General features: G+C 44.2%; 1 protein-coding gene across 4 annotated transcripts in view; it reads left to right on the plus strand.

The window, feature by feature from the left end:
- Positions 1–19,202, plus strand: part of PCNX2 (pecanex 2) — a 305,815-nt gene that overhangs the window by 38,263 nt on the left and 248,350 nt on the right. For all 4 annotated transcript variants that reach the window (XM_043596291.1, XM_043596295.1, XM_043596293.1 and 1 more), the window contains exons 5-8: positions 338–1,627; positions 5,884–6,031; positions 6,169–6,314; positions 8,582–8,675. In XM_043596291.1, the coding sequence (XP_043452226.1) occupies positions 338–1,627; positions 5,884–6,031; positions 6,169–6,314; positions 8,582–8,675 (1,678 nt within the window). The remainder of the gene's footprint in view (positions 1–337; positions 1,628–5,883; positions 6,032–6,168; positions 6,315–8,581; positions 8,676–19,202) is intronic.

Here is a 19,202-nt window from a genome sequence, read left to right on the forward strand (position 1 = left end):
ATACAGAGAACAAACGGAGGTTGTTTGGGGCGGGGGGAGCAAGGGAGAGGGGAAAATGGGTGTTGGGCATTGAGGAGGGCACTTGTTGGGATGACGCTGGGTGTTGTACATAAGCGATGAATCATGGGAATCTACTCCCAAAGCCAAGAGTGCACTGTATACACTGTATGTGCGCTAACTTGACAATAAATTATATTACAAAAATAAAAGAACAAAAATAAGCATCCAACCGCATCGGTTGCTAGGGCTGCTTTTCTCGCTTTGCATTACGAGGTCTCGCCCCGGGACGGCTCTCACCTGTTTCGGGAGCTAAGAAAGTGCCTGTGGTTTATTTCAGGTGTCATTCTCTCAGAAGACCAACCTGTAGCACCTGTGTTATCTACCTCACCTGGTGTCAGAACAGGAAGTAAAGTGTGCGCGCCGGAAACCACGACCACGCCAGCGATCCCCAGGAAACCAGCTGTGGCAGGAAGTCCAGCCAGCGACGAAGGGAAAGAGAGGGGAGGCAGGCGGCAGCCCCCACTCCGCCACAGGTCCGAGGGCGGCTTAGTGGAGAAAGAAGCCTCGAAGAAGTTGCCACACCTGTCTCTGTCTCAGTACGACTTACTAGAAACCGATGTCTCTTTCCAGCCTTGGGGGAGTGAGAATTCAGTCCTGAGTCCCGAACCGGCGAATTACGCCTCGGGCTCCTTACGGGACCGGTGGCAAAGGGAGTCCCCTCCAGACAGCCTGAGCAGTAGCTGCCCTCAGTGCAACACTGTAATCGCCAGACCTGCACGTGCGTCACCGGATGCCTCCCGGCAGGCGGACCCGCCCTTGAAGCAGGAAGTGGACTACTCGGACAGCGAGGTAGCTGTCACTCTCATTGATACTTCTCAACCTGGAGACCCACTGAGTCTGCATGAACCCATTAAAATTGTCATCACCATGAGCAGTACTCCGAACTCCATGACAGACTTGGAAAGTTCGCTCCACCTCAAGGTGATTGGCACTGAGAGAGCTGGCTTCACGTCTGACGCTGAGCCGGCTGCCCCGGGGGTGGCCAGTCCTCCCAACACGGAGCAGATAAGAATTCCTGTCATCACACTGGAGCTCTCTGAGGATGGGGCAGGAGGCGCCATGTGTCCCGAAGGCAGTGGAGGTGACAGGAGTCCCGAGAGATTGATGGTGGAGGCGTCATCCAATCAGTGTTCTGGCTACGAATCTGGGGAAGGAGGAAATGCCACAAAGGATGGCAGTCCTTCCCCCACAGGAGACCGCTGTGAAGCAACTCCCCCGTTCACACCTCACGCGGCCCCTGAGACGGAGGGGGGAAAGGAAGGCCAGGCTAACCTTGACCCATCATCTTGTAAAACCAGCCATGAAAAGAGACACGCCCGGGTTCTCAGCGTGGACAGTGGTACAGATGTCTTCTTGAGCAAAAGTTCCGCAGAAATTATTAGCGATAAAGAAAAAACAATACCAACTTCCAAATCTGACCTGGAGGCTAAGGAAGGACAAATACCAAATGAATCCAACTTCCTCGAATTTGTCTCCCTATTAGAGTCAATCAACACTTCCAAGCTGGCGGCGTCCAACCAAAGGAACAGCTCAGTGGAGCAGAACAAAGACAGTGGGCTTCTCGGAGGTACGATTCCACATCATTTCTTTCGTGCTGATGCGAAGAAGGCAATACATGTGTGCATTACCTTCTGTGATTTGGTTTTGCGAATGGCAGGATATCGGACCATTGCTGCTTGGCGTTATTGATAATTGCCGAGTGTGCCAATACTAGTGTGCTGAGCACCTATCAACATGGGCTTACTCCAGCAGGAAATTTAAGGCCTAGGAATGAATGTTCAGCTTCCCTAGAAGGCCGCGATGTTTATTTCCGAGGAAATAAGCAATTATATTTTATCACAGTGGCCAGAACTCACAGTAGATTTCTGTCTCTTTAAGAATAGATGCATTCTGGGAAAGCTGATTGTAAACTACGTTTCTGTGAAATGAATCCACTTTTCTGTTGAGTTCCATTATAAAATCCTACGTGCAGGGCTCCTTAATTATCCCAATTTGTAAACATAATTGTAACAAACACACAGCTCTTAATTTATGTCAAGTACTGTCCTAAGCCCTTTACATGTATTAACAGGCATGACCGTACATTGTCATCTGCCCCAGACGGTCCTCGTTTATACTTTTTTTGCCACTATAATTAGTAATACAACCGCTTTTCACTCTCAAAAGTGTTCCCAGTTTGAATAATAAATTACACAGTTACTCTCATCTTAACTCATTTACTCCTCATGTAACCTTATTTAAATAGCCACATGCGGCTGGCTACCGTATCGGATGGCGTAGATCTGTACATGTGTGTCTTCCCAGGAAGCTGTGTGTATGGTGGACAGAGCCCTGGCTTTGGGACCTCAGAACCCAGGGGCAAATTTTGGTTTTGCGGTGCCAGCTGGGTGAGATTGGACAATTTACTAAATCCATCGGAGTCACAGTTTCTTCAATAAAGCAGGAGTAACAATATGTTGCAGATTTACTGTGAGGATTCAATTAGGAAAATGGGTGAAAAGTCTTGCTGCGTGATCAGTTTCAGCCTTTTATTCTGATTCCCCCCTCAGGCCAAGGTTTATTTGATTTGTCTGCTTAAGTTTCTGTTCTTAAATTTGTCAGCTAACCACATTCAATCTGAACCAATCTGAACAGTATTAAATTGGAAATCTAGGGGTGTGCAAAGAAATATGGATGCTACTTGGTTTTCTATGGAAAGGAAGGGGCTTGGTTTCAGGAATCTGCAGGTGTGGCAGGGAGGGAGGAGTGGATTATTTACCTCTTTCAGGAAAGGACAGGGTTTGTTTTTGTTTTTTTAAAATGTATATGTGTGTGAGAGAGAGGGAGAGACAGAGCATGAACAGGGGAGGGTCAGAAAGAGAGGGAGACACAGAATCTGAAACAGGCTCCAGGCTCTGAGCTGTCAGCACAGAGCCCAACGTGGGGCTCGAACTCAGGAACAGCGAGATCATGACTGGAGCTGAAGCTTGATGCTCAACTGACTGAGCCACCCAAGTGCCTGACAGAGGTTTTCAATTGAAGGATGAAAGAGCAGGACGTAAGTCTTTTAGTTCTTGGAAGGTGAGAACTCAAGGTGGCAAATTAGATGCTGTTTCACTTCTATCTTGGAGATCAGTGATATCTTCTTGCTCCTCTATCAATAATAATTTGTTATGTGCTGTTATCTAAAAACAGAAATAGACTATATTTCTAACACAACATGACAGTGTTTAATGATACCAGCAGCCTAGGCAACGCGCCCTCATCTTTCTCCTGCTTGATAGCGAAACAGTGCTTGAGCTTTACGTGATTGTCAAAAGATACAAGATTTCCCAGTTCTCTCTATGATACTCTTCTTTCCAACCCAGGCCCTTTCCGCAAAGGGCTTTATGGTTATCTTCAGGGCTTGGGGGTGTCCTAAGGTTCAAGGCTACGGAAAACCGCACATGTATCAAAAGCCTTTTAAAACCATGGTTTTGTTTTGTTTTGGGGCATCTTAATTTAACTTTGTGGAAGTAAACAAAGACCACTCAAATGAGAAGAAGCAAAGGCTATTATTCAGAGCTTGCTACAGCAAGGGAGTTGGCCACCATCACCTGTGTTTCGGTAGAGACTCAAAGGCAGGCGGAGGAGTGGGAAAGCTTTGTAGTGGGGAAAAGGGAAGGCTTCAGGTGTCCTCCGACTGGAGGCTGGGGATACTGGAGGCAGGCTACTTAGAGCATACTGTGTGATTGGTTAGGGGGGCATGTTTGGCTCTCTCTGGCTGGAAGCAGGGACAAAAATTAGGGAAGCTCTCAGTAATTAGTCGAGTCCTGGCCATTTGGGGCCAATTCTTACAGAGGTTATCGTTTGGCTTCCTGGACTGTTTGCTAGAAATAATCATCTGACTTCCTACAAGTCATAGGACTTGTCCATGGCATGTTGGCTTTCTGGACTGGTTGCTGTAGATTGTGGGTCAGAGTTCTATTTCTATATGTATCTTGTGCGGCCACCACCTGTGTCGTATTCAATCACTTCTAGAATTTCTAACAAGATAATTATGAATGTATGTAGAGATGCTTTTTGAAGAATGATCCAAAGTATGGAAAAATGGAAACAACCTAAATTTACAACAATAGAGCTCTAGTTCAATAAGTTATGCTGTATCGATGTAATATTATATAACTACCATTTCTAGATGGTCAAGAAGAATATCTGATGTCATTAAATATTTATAATACTTTAACGTAAATATAACAGTTATAAAATCATATCTGTATTACAACTTAATTTTTGTGAAGAAAAAGTGTATATGCCTAGAAGAAAAGACAGGTATGGTATGTATGTATCAAACTGACTCCTGTGGCAGCGTGGTAGGGTTAAGAGTGATTTAAAATTTCTTTTCTCTGGTTTTAATTATACACAATTATGTGCACTGTTTTTATAGACAGAAAATTCCTGTCAATATGTTATTTTAAAGGGAAAAAGGAAAACAAATAGTCTGTATGTTGACATATGTAATGTACCCATTTAAGAGAAGGAGAGACTAAACTATGAGAAAGAGACACGAATAAATAGAAGTTACGTGCAGCATGAGGGGTAGAGCTGTCTACGTTCGCCTTTCTGCAATTTTGTATGCGATATGATCACTGGCTAACGCTACTTGTTATGATAGCACTTTCTCACAAGCATGTCTCTTGAAAACTGAAAGCTTCTATCTTGACGAGCTGTCAAATGAAAGGCAAACATTTTTGGATCCAAGAAATTCTAATGGCAGTTTCACAAATGTGCCGGGAATGTTTATCTTCAGGACTCACATAGAAGCCAGCAGTGTTTCTCTAATTGCTTGAAGTCCAGGGATGAAAATCTTTGTTGTATACATAATCGTGTGATTTATACTGCAGGGAAGCTAACATAATTTTACTTTTTGCGGGCCCAGGCAGATCTTAGTGGGCTTTTCAAATAGCATGTCTTGAAAGGACCTGTAGGTTCAAACCACTCACTTGTGTTCTTCTCTTAGACAACAATTTACTCAGAAGAACATAACTCTTGACGTCTTTGGTCTTGGGAATACAGTGGTTTTTATAACCCTAAAACTGGCCGTTGGGGTATATCCTCAGAAAAGGAGGGGCTGACCCTTAGGGGTGGATTCCATTGTGCATCATGGTATAAGCTAAGGCCCTTATTTTGGTCAACTATTTAAAGAGGATTGCAAAAACTCACAGAATCTTTTCGTACCTATTGATTTCAGCATTCTCATTCACCTGAAATTATTCTCAGGGCAAGGAGCAAGTATAGTATCTCACTGTGTCTTCCACGGTGCCAAGTACAGAGTGCAAAGTCGACTATTTAATGAATATCCACTTTATGAAGGGACTAAGTCTACCTTTACCTTGAAAATCTAGAGGTGGAGAATGAGTGACAAGGAATGACTGATAAGATTTTAAAGCGGTAAATGAGACATTGCTCCCAAGTAGTCAGGTTTGTTTACATAATTATTTTTTCATCTGATGCTGTCCATTTATGAGTTATGAACCTTTCAGGCCCGAGTAATCGAAATGGGTGATTTTCAATCAGCTGAGCCAGTGGTCACTGGGGTTATTTCAAGGGATTCCCTGAACCTAGAGTAGGTGATGTCCATAGATAGCTCAGTAACCTGCCTCTAACATATAAACTGTTTTTCAAATATACCTAGGTACTGTCATAATTGGTAAAAATAAAATTGATCAAAACACATTCTGAATTCATAGGAGCTGTGTAGATTTTCTGTCTATTCTTGTTTCAGTTTTGGTAACTTATTTCCAAGGGCTTTCACATTAATTTCTTATTTAACATTATGTTAACACATCAAATGATGTTTTTCAGATACCTGCTCCCAGGAGAAAAGGGAGGAAATCCAGGAACGTGAAAAGCCTAATGGACACAGTTCCAAACAAGGAAAACCAGACGTGCAAAGTCAAGACCACACTAGCACCAGCCCCGTGTTCACCGAGCCTGCCAAGATCACGACCCTGTGAGTCTAACTTACTTACTTAGCTTCATGTTGGGGCAGAGTGTGAAGCAGCCTCAGTTAGTGGCTGCTTCTGTTAATGGTTTGTTAAGGATAAGGAGGAGTTCCTAATAGTTCTTGAAACTTTTATATATGTTAAGTTTCCAGGGCAATAGACAAAGACAGATAATCTACAGGGTAACTTCCCAGCAAGACAGCTCCGTCTTGCAAGTTATCAGTGGGCCTGAAACATCTGTGCAAGATGAGATGTCTGTGGACGCTATGCATGTCTTCATCGACGAACACGGTAAGTCCTTAGAGCTTCTTAGTAACGAGGAAGAAGGGATAAGGCTAGTGGCTTTCTCATGCCCGTGTGGTCTCTTAGCCTCAGTACTAGACTTTGGAACAGGAAGACTTAGTCCTGCGATTTTCTCACATAGAATGTTCTTGACTTAGTCCTACGATTTGCTCACATAGAATGTTCTTAGAGCAGAGTGTGCTCCTTCCTGCCTCAGGGCCTTTGCACATAGCATGTCCCTGTACATAGCCCACAATGTGCTATTTATCCTTCATATCTTAATTCTAAAGAAAGTTCTTCAGGGAAACCTTTTCTAGGCTCCCCAGACTTAGTCAGATTCCTCTGCTTTTTGCTCTTAACCCCCTGTCCTTTTCCTTCTTTGATACTATTATAACTTCTAATTATTTATTGACCTATAATAATTTGATTAATGGTATTTTCCCCCTCACAACTGTGAACTTTAGGAAAGCAGTGCCTAGTACCTAGTAAATATTTATTGGATGTATGTTGAAAATCTGACCTTGATATATATTTTTAGTGCCTTGTCATAAAAAGGATTTAAAATAGCAAAAGAAAGAAAAAAACAAAGAGAAGGAAGGAAGGAAGGAGGAGAGGAAGAGAGGGAAGAAAGAAAGGGAAGGAAAGGGAAGGAGGAAGGAAGTAATGTTAAGTGGCAAGTTCAAAGTTCTATAGATAAGTGATATAGGCCCTTGTTTTTTGAGGATGGGTATTTGGCTTAAGACATCAATTAATGTTTTTTACACATCAATTAATGTTTGTTATTTTACTCTCAAAAGAATCCTGGTTTGGATAATGAATAATATGGTTACCCTATCTACAGATCAATCCTTTGTGGTCTGAAGTGCTTTTGCATCAACAGACAAAGAAGTCTTTTACACTTTAAAGAACAACATTAACACTTATATCAAAGCCTCCAGGGGGGCTGCGGTCTTCCTTATAAATGTATCTCTTGGTGGGAGGAACCTTCCAGTTGAGGTCCTGTCCTTCAGTCTACCTTCCAGCTGCTTATAACACAGTTAATTATGCTCCCGTGTTACCTGAAGAAGGTACACCTCAAACCTGTTCTGCAGAGAGACCATTTCCATTTACAAAGTGAACTGATTTTCACACCTCAATACCCGGAACCTCTTTAGCAGACTAATTTAACTCTGCAAATTAATTCCATCTCTTGCCATCCATCTCATTACTAGGCTGACACACTAGGCAGTGCTCTGTGCCCCTGCTCATCTGCAAATTCTGAGGTGGGGATGGTCTCATGACCTCCACGAAACAAAACCACATGCTTGATAAGCCTCTTTTAGCACATGATACAAAGACACATGGGCCTGGTATGTTTCATCATACTGACACATGATGAAAATAGACAAAACGATGAACTGAAAACAGTTGACCCTTGCCCAACAGAGCTTTGAACTGCACAGGTCTCCATATACATGGTTTTGTTTGACTGTTTGTTTGTTTCGGTTTTTTGGGATGAATACGGTGCAGTACCGGAAATGTATTTTCTCTTCCTTTTGACTTTCTTAATAGCATTTTCTTTTCTCAGGCTTACTTTATTATATGAATACAGTATATAAAACATATCACATTCAAAATGTGTGTTAGTTGACTTTGTGTTATGGGTAAGGCTTTCCCCATTAATTAGTGGTTGAGGTTTTTTTTTTTTTTTTTAACGTTTATTTATTTTTGGGACAGAGAGAGACAGAGCATGAACGGGGAAGGGGCAGAGAGAGAGGGAGACACAGAATCGGAAACAGGCTCCAGGCTCTGAGCCATCAGCCCAGAGCCTGACGCGGGGCTCGAACTCACGGACCGCGAGATCGTGACCTGGCTGAAGTCGGACGCTTAACCGACTGCGCCTCCCAGGCGCCCCAGTGGTTGAGTTTTTAAGTAGGGAGTTAGAGTCATATGTGGATGTCCAACTGTGTGGGTGGTCGGTGCCCCGAACACCTAAGTTGTCCAAGGGTCAAATGTATATAAAAGTGAATTAAGAGATGGTGCAAATTAATTGATCAAAAGCAAGTAATAGGTAACCGAGGCAAACTTGTCTCAGCATATTATTAGAGAGGTATGTCAAGAAGATTTTTTTAGTTACACATTCTGTGGGAAAATATAAAGAATGGACCTAGATTACCAACAATTATTATTAAAACAGTCCAAAATGAGTTCCTTCTGACTTGAAAAATGTATAAGCTGGAATGATCATATACGAATACTTGTCTAATATTCTTTGCTGAAATTTCATGATTTTCTAGGGGAAATTAGATCCTGTTATTTAAAGTCTGGAAATCAGAAAGAAGGCCCTTTACAGCATCAGCCATCAAATTATGACAGTTTCTCTCGTGCTCGGTAAGTGGAGGTCTGGTTTCTGGTTTGGGAGCTGTCGTGTTGCTGGGGGACATGTAAATTAGTCTGACTGCAAATGAAGTGAGGATCCTGGTGTAGAATGAATGTGTTAATCCGTTTGTAGGTGTCAAAGCATGTGGGTTTTGTGTGCGAGAAAAAGAAAATCTGATATCGCAGAAAAATAAAAAATAAACTGAGCCATTTTTGCAGTAGCCACGTCCAAAAATGAATGTAACATGTAAATATCAATAGAGAGGAATCGTGTGCAAACAATAGTGCTGCCTTCTGGTAGGATGACGGTGCAACACACGAACTTGTTCTTAAATTTGTCCTGAGGAATGGACCAGAAATGTAGTTAGTTCTCACCTGCAGTAATAATGGAAGCAAGCTCTTTTGTAGATTGATAATCTAAACATCTTTCTTATTTTCCTCCCTTCAGTATGTATTGAATAACTTCCTAAATTGTATTCTAAATGATGTTAATTAAGTTCAATATTGAATTAGCTTGTGCATCTGGAACATACCCAGATTCACGGGCAAGCCGTAAATCTTACTAATGGCAGACGGAATTCATTGTTCATTCTGGACTTCAAGATTCTTTGAGGATAATTCACGTGGACACACCTCAGTTGTCTGCTCTTAGTGGGGAAGTACATTTATCATGTACGTTCCTTTAGAATTGCATGTATATTTGAAGATTTATGGGAGTCCTTTGTGGTGTGATTAGAATGCCTTAGGCGTCACGCCTGGAGAGTTCAAAGGGAGTTATAGGAACCTTAATTCCAGATCCTGCGGTTCAGTGGTCCTTCCCAGGGTCAAAGTTTCCTGCACAGGTGTGCATGGGAAATCCAAGGAGGAACCCCACGTGGGCCTAGAAGGAAGACTGTCTGTGTCCTTGCGGTCTGGTCTCCAGGTGGAATTTTGTCGTGCACCAGCCTTTTAGGCTGTTTCCTCATTGTTCCCACTGCTGCTTAAGAATGCTGGTGTCAGCCATTCCGGCAGAGTTGATGGGTACTGTAGGTGGTGACTCTCCCAGGCCACGCTGTCCCAACTAGGCCCCGACCCTGAAGCAGCCTGCTGTATCCAGAGTCACTCCTGCAGGGAAACACGCATATTCTCCATCGCTGGCAGGCCTTCCACTCTTCCTCTGTCTCCCTCAGGTGCCCATGTTCTGGTCAAAATAGACAGAAGGGTGCCTGGGTGGCTCAACCGGTTGGACTTGATTTCGGCTCAGGTCATGATCTCAGAGTCTTGGATCGAGCCCCACATCAGGCTCTGCACTAAGTGTGGAGTCTGCTGAAGATTCTCTCTCCCTCTCCCTCTCTCTCTCCCTCTCCCCCCAGTTTGTGTGCTCTCTCTCTTTCTCTCTAAAATACAAAAAAAAAAAAAAAACCAAAACCAAAAAAAAACCACAACAAAAACCCAAAAAACCAAAAAGCCTGGAAAACAAAATAAAATTCTTCTCTAGCCAAAAGACGCACAAAGTCCCCGTGCAAATGGAGGCCCAGGAGAAGAGGGAGGTTTGATGCACTCACCTCAGCCCCAGCCTCCAGGACATTCGTTACAGTGGCTTGATGGACATAGGCATCTAAGATGGCAGGTCCCTCAGACCAAATACTCAATTCTGCGAGAACACAGCGTGGAAAGCTGTTACATTATTCTGCAGTCCTCCGTTGCAAGCTGTAGTGTTTTTAAACTAAATTTAAAACAATTACAAGCCCCTTATTTTATCCCAAAATAAAGCTACCAGACTTTCTTATTTTTATTTTCCTGGGCAACTGTGCTTTACTTTCCCACTCCGTAAAGCCTTTGATTGCCTTTGCTGGTAATGCCCATTAGAATAAAGTCGTGTATCCAGAGCCTGAAAAAGTTAAAAATGTACAGTGTGCAAATGAGAACCAGAGAGAATGCTTGCAAGGTTTCCAGTAGGCTCCTCCTCCTTAGGTTTTGTCTCATGCAGAGCCACCCGTGAACTCGGGTTTTCCCCATTCATTGCCCTCTCTTTATTAAATTTCCCACAAGTCTTGCTTTCTTTCATCTCCCCTGCGTTTCCCCTCCAGACTAGAGCTCTTTATTGTATAACCTGCCCTCTATTTCCAGAGCTGTCAAGGCTTCGGTGTGCCACAGGGCACTGACTCGGAGCAAGAGAGCTTCCGGCCAGGTGTGGTTGCTAGGGCTGCTGAATGTGTGTGTGCTGAGTGCCCCCGAGAAGCCCTTGGACAGTCTCAGGTCTCAGTCCTTCCCGAGCACTGCCTTTTTGGCTACATACAACATTTAGACCCCCTTTCTGCTACACCTGAGAGAATCCAAGTCAAAAGGCCTCCTCACCATGGGAATTTGGGGTCATGTAACTGAGACATCTTGCAGACGTCTTCAGGGGTGTGGTTTCTCCTTCTCCATCTCTCTCCTGTTCCTGCGTTTTGACACCCCTCTCAAATACTGAACTCTGGTGGTCAGAAGATGCCTGTAGTAGCCCCGGGCCTTATGTCTTCTCTCAATCGAGTCCAGCAAGGACAACATGCTTCTCTCCCATAAACCCCAATATAAGAGTCTCATTGAGTCGGATTTGGTCCTGACTGGGCCACGTTCCCTGAGCCCAGTCACCAAGGCAAGTACTTGGCTTAGCTCTACGATCATGTATAGAGGTGCAGTCATAGGTTCCCTCTGAGAAAGGTTGGGGGTGGCTCTTTAGTGGTAAATTTGGAGCAGGGTGGATGGAGGCGGGGCAGCAAAAATCAACAGATGACCCCCGAGGATTCTCTGTTTCTGGTAAAAGTCATTCGATTAAACTAATTACTGAGCTTCTCTAAGGAGAATAATGATCAAGTTTTGTAAAAACAGCGTTCCCCTTCAAGAAAAGCTTTATATTATTTCCCTGGTCATCACTAACATTTCTTGTGTGCAAACATGCCAATGGAGAGCTCTTGGCCCACCACCTCCCATGCTAAGTTCTAAGTCTTTGACCACCTGCCCTATCCCCAAGGTAATTTGGCAGCGAATTGGTTTTAAGAGCTGTACGAAAGAATGGCACATAGCCATGCATATCTTCTTGTGCTTCACAGATAAAATGGAATAGGATACATGTTTGCTCTCACATGTACAGACCATTGCTTGAGAATATCCATGTTCTCTACATTGCCTGTGCTTTGAAATAAGTTAGTTGTTCAGAAGGGACTTTGTTACGGGGTGTTATGGCAATTCAATGGCCCGTTTGGGCATAAGGGATGTACAGTGCTTCCTGTTTAATGCATGAGAACAAAACTCAAGTCGCTTCACTTAGCAAAATTATAGCATTGAAGTGGCTCCCTTGGCTGTTCTAGAAAAGTGGAGAAGGGGCTGCCATCTGTTCAACTCATGCTCAGGAAAAACGGCTGAGTGCTATGCAGAGTCCTGTGATCTTCTGGACTTAAACTGCTCTCTGACAGGCTTATGCTAGATATTCAAACAGTCTCACAGTCTTCCCCAGACTTGGGGACAGTGGAAGCTATGCCATCCATCATGGGAGACTCGTTTCTTTGGGTTCGTAATAAGCCTTGGCTTTCATGGAAATTCGTGATGTAGTGATGATTCGGGTATCTTTGAATTGATGGTATGAAGGGAAAACTTCTGTAAATAGGATAAAAGCAAGCAGGTTCAACTGAAATATTTTAGTCCCTACGTTAATGGACTACTGTGTGTTGGGGTGTGCATGAGGGCGAGTGTCCTCTGTCTCTAATGTAAAGAATGATACCAGAGCAGGGGCGCCTGGGTGGCTCAGTCGGTTGAGCGTCCAACTTTGGCTTGGGTTGTGATCTTACAGATGGTTTGCGGGGTTGAGCCCCACATCGGGCTTCGTGCTGACAGCTCAGAGCCTGGAGCCTGCTTCAGATTCTGTGTCCTCTCTTTCTCTGTCCCTCCCCTGCTCTCACCCTCCCTCCCCATCTGTCTCAAAAATAAGTTACAGGGGCGCCTGGGTGGCGCAGTCAGTTAAGCGTCCGGCTTCAGCCAGGTCACGATCTCGCGGTCCGGGAGTTCGAGCCCCGCGTCAGGCTCTGGGCTGATGGCTCAGAGCCTGGAGCCTGTTTCCGATTCTGTGTCTCCCTCTCTCTCTGCCCCTCCCCCGTTCATGCTCTGTCTCTCTCTGTCCCAAAAATAAATAAACGTTGAAAAAAAAATTAAAAAAAAAAAAGTTACAAAAACATTAAAAAAAACAATTGGAAAAAAAAAAAAAAAAGAATGATACCAGAGCAGAAGGCAGCTGATCAAGTACAAGGCCAGCAGGTCAGGATTTTGCAAACTTGGAAGGGCCGGGTAATGCCTTGCACCTGTGTTCCAACACACCCGCAGGCTTTCTGTGGGAAGCAACATGATGGCAGTTCCAGGCCCCAAAGGGATCACTTCCCTGTAATAACTCTGGTCACGGCTGCCACCACTTGTTAAATATATATTGTGTGCGAAGCACTCTGCTAAGTCATCAGTTGTCCAATTGTCAACATGACATGTGAGATTTGCTCCATTTCACAGAAGAGGAAATAAGACTGAGAAACATGCTCAACCTTCAGTGGCTAGCAAGTGGGCTCAGGACACTTGGGTCTTCGTCCCTGGTCCTCTGCCTCAACAGGGGCCACAGACTCAGAGCCCCGTGGCTCCCAGGCAGGTAGTGTAGACGGGGGAAGCAGGCCAGTGTCACATGTTAGGAGTGGCGGCTCCCACAGGCCACTGGAGGGCATTTATCTACTTAGGCCAACTCAGTAAGCCCGGCCCAACTGGATTTTCCGGTACTTTCCACAAGGAGCTAAAAATCCACATTTATTTGTAACGTTCTTTTTTGTTTAATGTCGCCAGTTTGAATTGGTTTGAAATACCACAGGCTACAGATGACACGTGTGTGGTTACTGTGGCCTGTGGACTACTGGCTGTCCAGTCCTGCTCTGAAGCCCAGGCCTTCACCCCACGCCCCGAGACTTCCTGTGGAGCAGCCCTGCCTGCAAACACACGCCTTACAGAGATGCCCTTACGTGGTCCCCACCGCCTGGGGCAGGCGTGCACTGAGCCTGCTCCCCCTCACCCCTGCGCAGCCCTGCCCCTCATCCCTCCTCTCTGCGAAGCCCACGCTGGCCAACCTTCAGCCCTTCCTCTCTAAGTGTCTGTCCTTCTTTACCTCAATTGCCCTCCTCCATTCAGTCCTACCCTTTGGAATAATCACCTCTCAAAGCACAAATTTCGATCTGCCTCTCTGTACTTCTTTATCTTATCAATCCCTACTGTGCAAACGAATCCCCTGCTCCATGTCAGAGGGGGGCTTATCACATTCTCCCTGGTACCTCATTTACTTGTGTAGGACTCCCGTCCCCCCTAGACTGTACTTGTCTAGAGAAAAGTGCCTCCGACCAGTGCCTTTAGAGCCCTCACTTAGCCCTCTGTAGATAGATGTTAAGTAAATTCTGAATTGAATCAAGTCGGATCATTGGAAGTGACACAGAGAGCCCAGCTGGAGTTCGGACAGTGCTCAGACCAGCTGGGCATTCAGCGAGAGGAGGTGACAAGCTGAATAGGAGAAGCGGAGTCAGGTCACGGGGGCCGTGAAGCCTGGTCGAGGAGTTCGCGCTGTGTTCTACCTGTAGCAGCAGGAGCAATTCGACCTATTTGTAGACAGAAGCAATCCGGTGAACGTGGGATCATCAAGACAACATCAGCACAAACTCCCTCACCCTGTGGCACTTGGAGTGAAAGAGCTGGAAACCCTAGCAGTTTGCCTGGTCATTTGATTACAGATTTGATTACCTTTTCCTTCTCGTAAGTGGGGAAATGGACCCAAAAAAGCCCCCAAACTGAAACTAAAAACGAACAAACAAACAAATAAATAAATAAAATGCAACCCTGCAGAATGACTATTCAAACCGCTGGACACAGAAATCAGAGATTGCGGCTGACATTAGATTTTCCTGTCTTGTGTTCTACCCATTCATGACTACATAGTTCTCTGTGTCCACATGGATGGGGCTGTAATGGGGCATTAGGTTTAGCACTGAGTAGCCTGCGCACGAGTGTTAGTCTTAGGCTGATCCAGGCTTCAGTTCCAACACTCACATGGACTTTTTGGTTGACATTGAACAACTTGCTTAACCATCTTAAGTGTCCATTTACTAATCCATAAATAGAAATGATATAGTAATTAATTCACCAGGTGGCTTTAAAAGTTAAACATAACAGGCATATATAGCACTTAGGACAGTACCTGCCACAAGGGTATTGTTATTATCTGCAAACAGAAGCAGTAGGGCCAGGGGCTAAACTTCACCGTGGCCTAATAGGGCAAAGCATCCTGACTTTACCTGGGTGGAGGCCTTCCCTCCAGTGCTTTTATGAGTTACTTTATGAGATTTTTAAGGCAGCTAAGTACTTTGTATGCTCTCTGTCAACCTGTTGAGTTCCAACATCTTGGCCTCTGTGGTAATTTTAGGATAGGTACTTTAATATTGTATCCTTGGCTTTTAATGCCATTAAATGTTGAGTTCTCACTACAGTAAATATAAACTTTGGTTTTGAACTTGGAAGGATTCCTAGTTAGGACTGTTGCTAAGCCATTCAGCCATGGGAGATATTGGAAAAGCAGCTTTTTCCCTGTAAGGCAACTTCAGTGGCTGGGATTGCCTCCAACTAGGCCATTAAACCATGGATCCTTATTATTGGCAAGAAAGCCATTCGTCTCTGCCATTGTTAAGTCCAGTTGCCACGTGACAGTTTTATATCCCGACTCCCAAGCATGAATAGGGAATTGTTTGGGGTGTAATTTCCATGTCTCTTTGGGGGATTCCTGGAGGAAACCAGGAGAGGAAACAAATTTCCCTCCTTGGCCCCACTGTCATTGTGGGAACCAGCACATTTCTCATTAACTGCCAAAGAAATGTAAGCAGCGTTTTCCGGTTGTACAATAGCTGTCCGTAAAGCAGGTACCTTTGGTAACACTCTCTAACATAGCCCTGCTCTCCCCAGACACTAGGATGAGGGAACTCTGGCTTGAATTGCAGCATTTAGAATTGCTACTTAAAAAACTTTCAGAGGACAAATTCATTACCCAGCACCTAGGATTGATTCAGTAGCTCAGAGCCTAAAATGAGCTAATCTACCTAGAAAGATGTACTTACGAGTCTGCCCAGACAATCAAAGTTGATGTAGGCTCTCTGCTTAGGAAGTTGAAGTGTGTCTTGTGTCTAAAAGGTTCATTGCGGACTGAACTTTTTAAATTTCCTCTGTAGATCTTGCAAGTAAAGCTTGATAGGTTCTTTTCTTTGTTCAGCAAAGATTTACATTTCTTTTGTCTATAAATTCTTCCAAGTAACATAGCAGAGCTTTCTTCTGTGAAAGATCTACCACCGTGTTTTAGTATTAATCTAGCTTTTCTAGTGTCAGAAGCAGTCGGATGAAAATGCATGCAAAATGCATATTGTCCGGTGTCCAGTGAAATCTGATGGAAAGGCATAGTATTTTCTTTCATTTTGAGTCTCTGTTACTCAAAAAGTAGGCATAGTAGTCCACTGAATGGAAGACTCATTCTAGAGCATACTAGTTTATAGGATTTTTATTGGGGGATTTTTTTTTTATTTAAGAAAAAAATTTTTTTAATGTTTATTTTTGAGACAGAGACAGAGCATGAGTAGGGGAGGGGCAGAGAGAGAGGGAGACACAGAATCCGAAGCAGGCTCCAGGCCCAGGGCTGGAGCACAGAGCCCGACGCGGGGCTCGAACTCACAACCATGAGATCATGACCTAAGCCGAAGTCAGACACTTAACGCACTGAGCCACCCAGGTGTCCCCGGGGGCCTTTTTGTACTTCAACTTGTTTTTAATTGAAAGAGTAGAGTAGTTTGGGTAATAGTGTGCTGATTTATCTGGATTCACTTATATCTGGCTTTTATTTGCTTATGAATCATTGTAGTACATATCAAAGCAGATATGGTTCTGTTTATAAACTAGGTGTATTTTTGGATGCTGCTGAATCTCTAAACCCAGTGAGTACTTTGCTTCAAAGGTGGATCAGAGCCCTGTGCTTAGTCTTTCTTGCTTCTTCAGAACTCTTTTCTGTTGATATTACCAGCCCTTCTGACCCTTACCTCAGTAAAACTTCCCTCACTCATTGGGATCAATTCTGAGGAAAGCCCTTTCAAGCCACAATGAATGTACCTGGTTCCCAAAGAAGGCAAGGAGCAGAAAGTTGCACAAAAGAATTATCTCTTTTAGAACCCTCTGTTTTACATTAGTCAGAAGAAATATTGATCCCTGGTTTGGAAAATCTGAGCTGGAGTATCAGGCATTGAAGTTAGTCAATTAGGTCTTCAAAACGTGGAGAAAAATGTGAATTCCCCCAATGTTGGATATGCTCAGTGCTATGTTCCATTCAAGCACAAGTTGAAAATGTCAATTCTAACTATAAATCTTTGAGAGTTTGCATATAGCTGCATTACTATGTTGGCTTGTATAGTGGAGAGTTATGTGTGTACTGCTTTAAATAAAACAAACAAACTTTGGGGGGATCTAGGTGCCTTTGATCACATAGAGGTGGAAGTGATCTGGAGGAAGCACAGAAGCATCCAGAGTTGCAAACTCTTTGAAGAGTTTCTGCCATTTCCAAATTTCTGCCCCTCCGTCTTTTGTTTTTTTAGTTCTTATCTCTGATCCTTCCACTCTGGTCCTTGTTTCGCTTTTCTGGACACTTGACAGAGAGACGAAGTTTTCATCCAGGCACAGAGTCATAAAGATGGAAGGGTTAGGAGGTTGATTCTAGAGACTTCTCTTCCGAGGCACCTTCTCTGACTCCTTGGGAAGGCCTGCCACACTGTTTTGGTGGCCATAGCCCCAACTGCCACACGGTGGCAGTAGACGCCGTGCCTGAGGCCCTGTCTCTCTCCTTTTGCTCACGTGCACAGATGGATTTTACTGTCCTGTGAGAGCTGTTTGCAGACTCTCAATCTAGAATCCCCGTTAAAGTTCCAAATAAAGGTTATCGTTTTTTTTTTTAAATTTTTTTTTCAACGTTTATTTATTTTTGGGACAGAGAGAGACAGAGCATGAACGGGGGAGGGGCAGAGAGAGAGGGAGACACAGAATCGGAAACAGGCTCCAGGCTCTGAGCCATCAGCCCAGAGCCTGACGCGGGGCTCGAACTCACGGACCGCGAGATCGTGACCTGGCTGAAGTCGGACGCTTAACCGACTGCGCCACCCAGGCGCCCCAAAGGTTATCGTTTTTAAAACAAGGCTGCTTTATTTAATTATCCTACATACCAAGCACGTTGCTTGGCTGTGAGTTCCATTTTCAGGCTGCCCCTCTGGGTGACTTGTTCCCATGTGTCCCCCGGGGGGGAGGTCTGACGAACAAGAAGGACCGGTAGAGAGAAGGGTCCTCTTTCTCTAGATGGTGGGCCATAATTTTGAGATCCCGGGAAGACGAAGAATTTCAGGAATTCTTTTTTTCCACGGTGATGGGAAAATGTAGAAGAAGCACATGTATTTTCATTATTTGTTGCTTGCAGAGTCTAAATGAATGAAAGCTGGGGAGTACAATATGGTGGAATGTTGTCCCCATCAATCTGAGACTCAGCTCTGCCCATACAAGAGTCACCATTCTGGCCCAGACTAGCACCTAGCCCCTAGTCACCTTTATATCCTCCTAGAGGCTGCTTCTTTGGTAGTTTCTGTCACCAGCCACTCTTTCTGTTATTGTCCTGAGCCCAATCTAATTTAAGTCAACTCAGCGACTCCATCACCCTGAACCAAACTAATGTGCCAGCGATTAACCAGAGAGAAGGTGATCGAGACCAGACCTGCAGGTATTGTCCTCTGATAGTTCAGAGTGTAGTTTTATTACAGGTTTGGAATATTGCTGTTTCAGGGAAGGAAATATCTCTTAAAACTCAGCCTTTTTTTTTTCCACATTATGTTTATTCACGTGAGGGGAAATCTCCGGCCTTAAGTTAGGAAAACAGAGATGTTTTAGATGATTGCAGAGCCCACGGTGCACAGTTAAACAAGGGCCAAAAGCAGTGGATTGTCTGAGAAGAGTAGAAGAATAAGTCTGAGAAGAAGCAGAAGGTAAGCAGGCGTTCTTTAAGGACTGGTAGGGAGACTTCTGTCTGCTCTGTGATTTTTGTGACATCACAGCCTCTTTGGTTCTTGATTGGGAAGCTGGTGAACATCCATCATGACTACAACATCAGGACCCCAGAGAACAACATTTAAGCAAGGGGAGAAATCTCTTCCAGTTGAACAGTGCCGACTGTAACATTTAATCATCTCTTCCTGGCCAGATCGGAAGCCCGTATACATGTGTGATACAGGTTTTCTGGTGAGGCCACACCGGTCATAAAGCTAGGACAAGGATCTTTTTTAATATCATCATGCTTTGTTTAGAATACTCAACTTTTATGAAAGAAGTTAATGAAGAGGGAACTTAATAAGCTGTTGGAGTCTGTTTTTTTTTTTATAAAATAAAGAGGATTGAGTGTGAGTAGAGGGCAAGACACTCTTCCCCCATTCATGCTAACAGAAACAA

Source organism: Prionailurus bengalensis, chromosome D2 (genome assembly GCF_016509475.1).
Source record: "Prionailurus bengalensis isolate Pbe53 chromosome D2, Fcat_Pben_1.1_paternal_pri, whole genome shotgun sequence".
NCBI classification, from domain to species: Eukaryota; Metazoa; Chordata; class Mammalia; order Carnivora; family Felidae; genus Prionailurus; species Prionailurus bengalensis.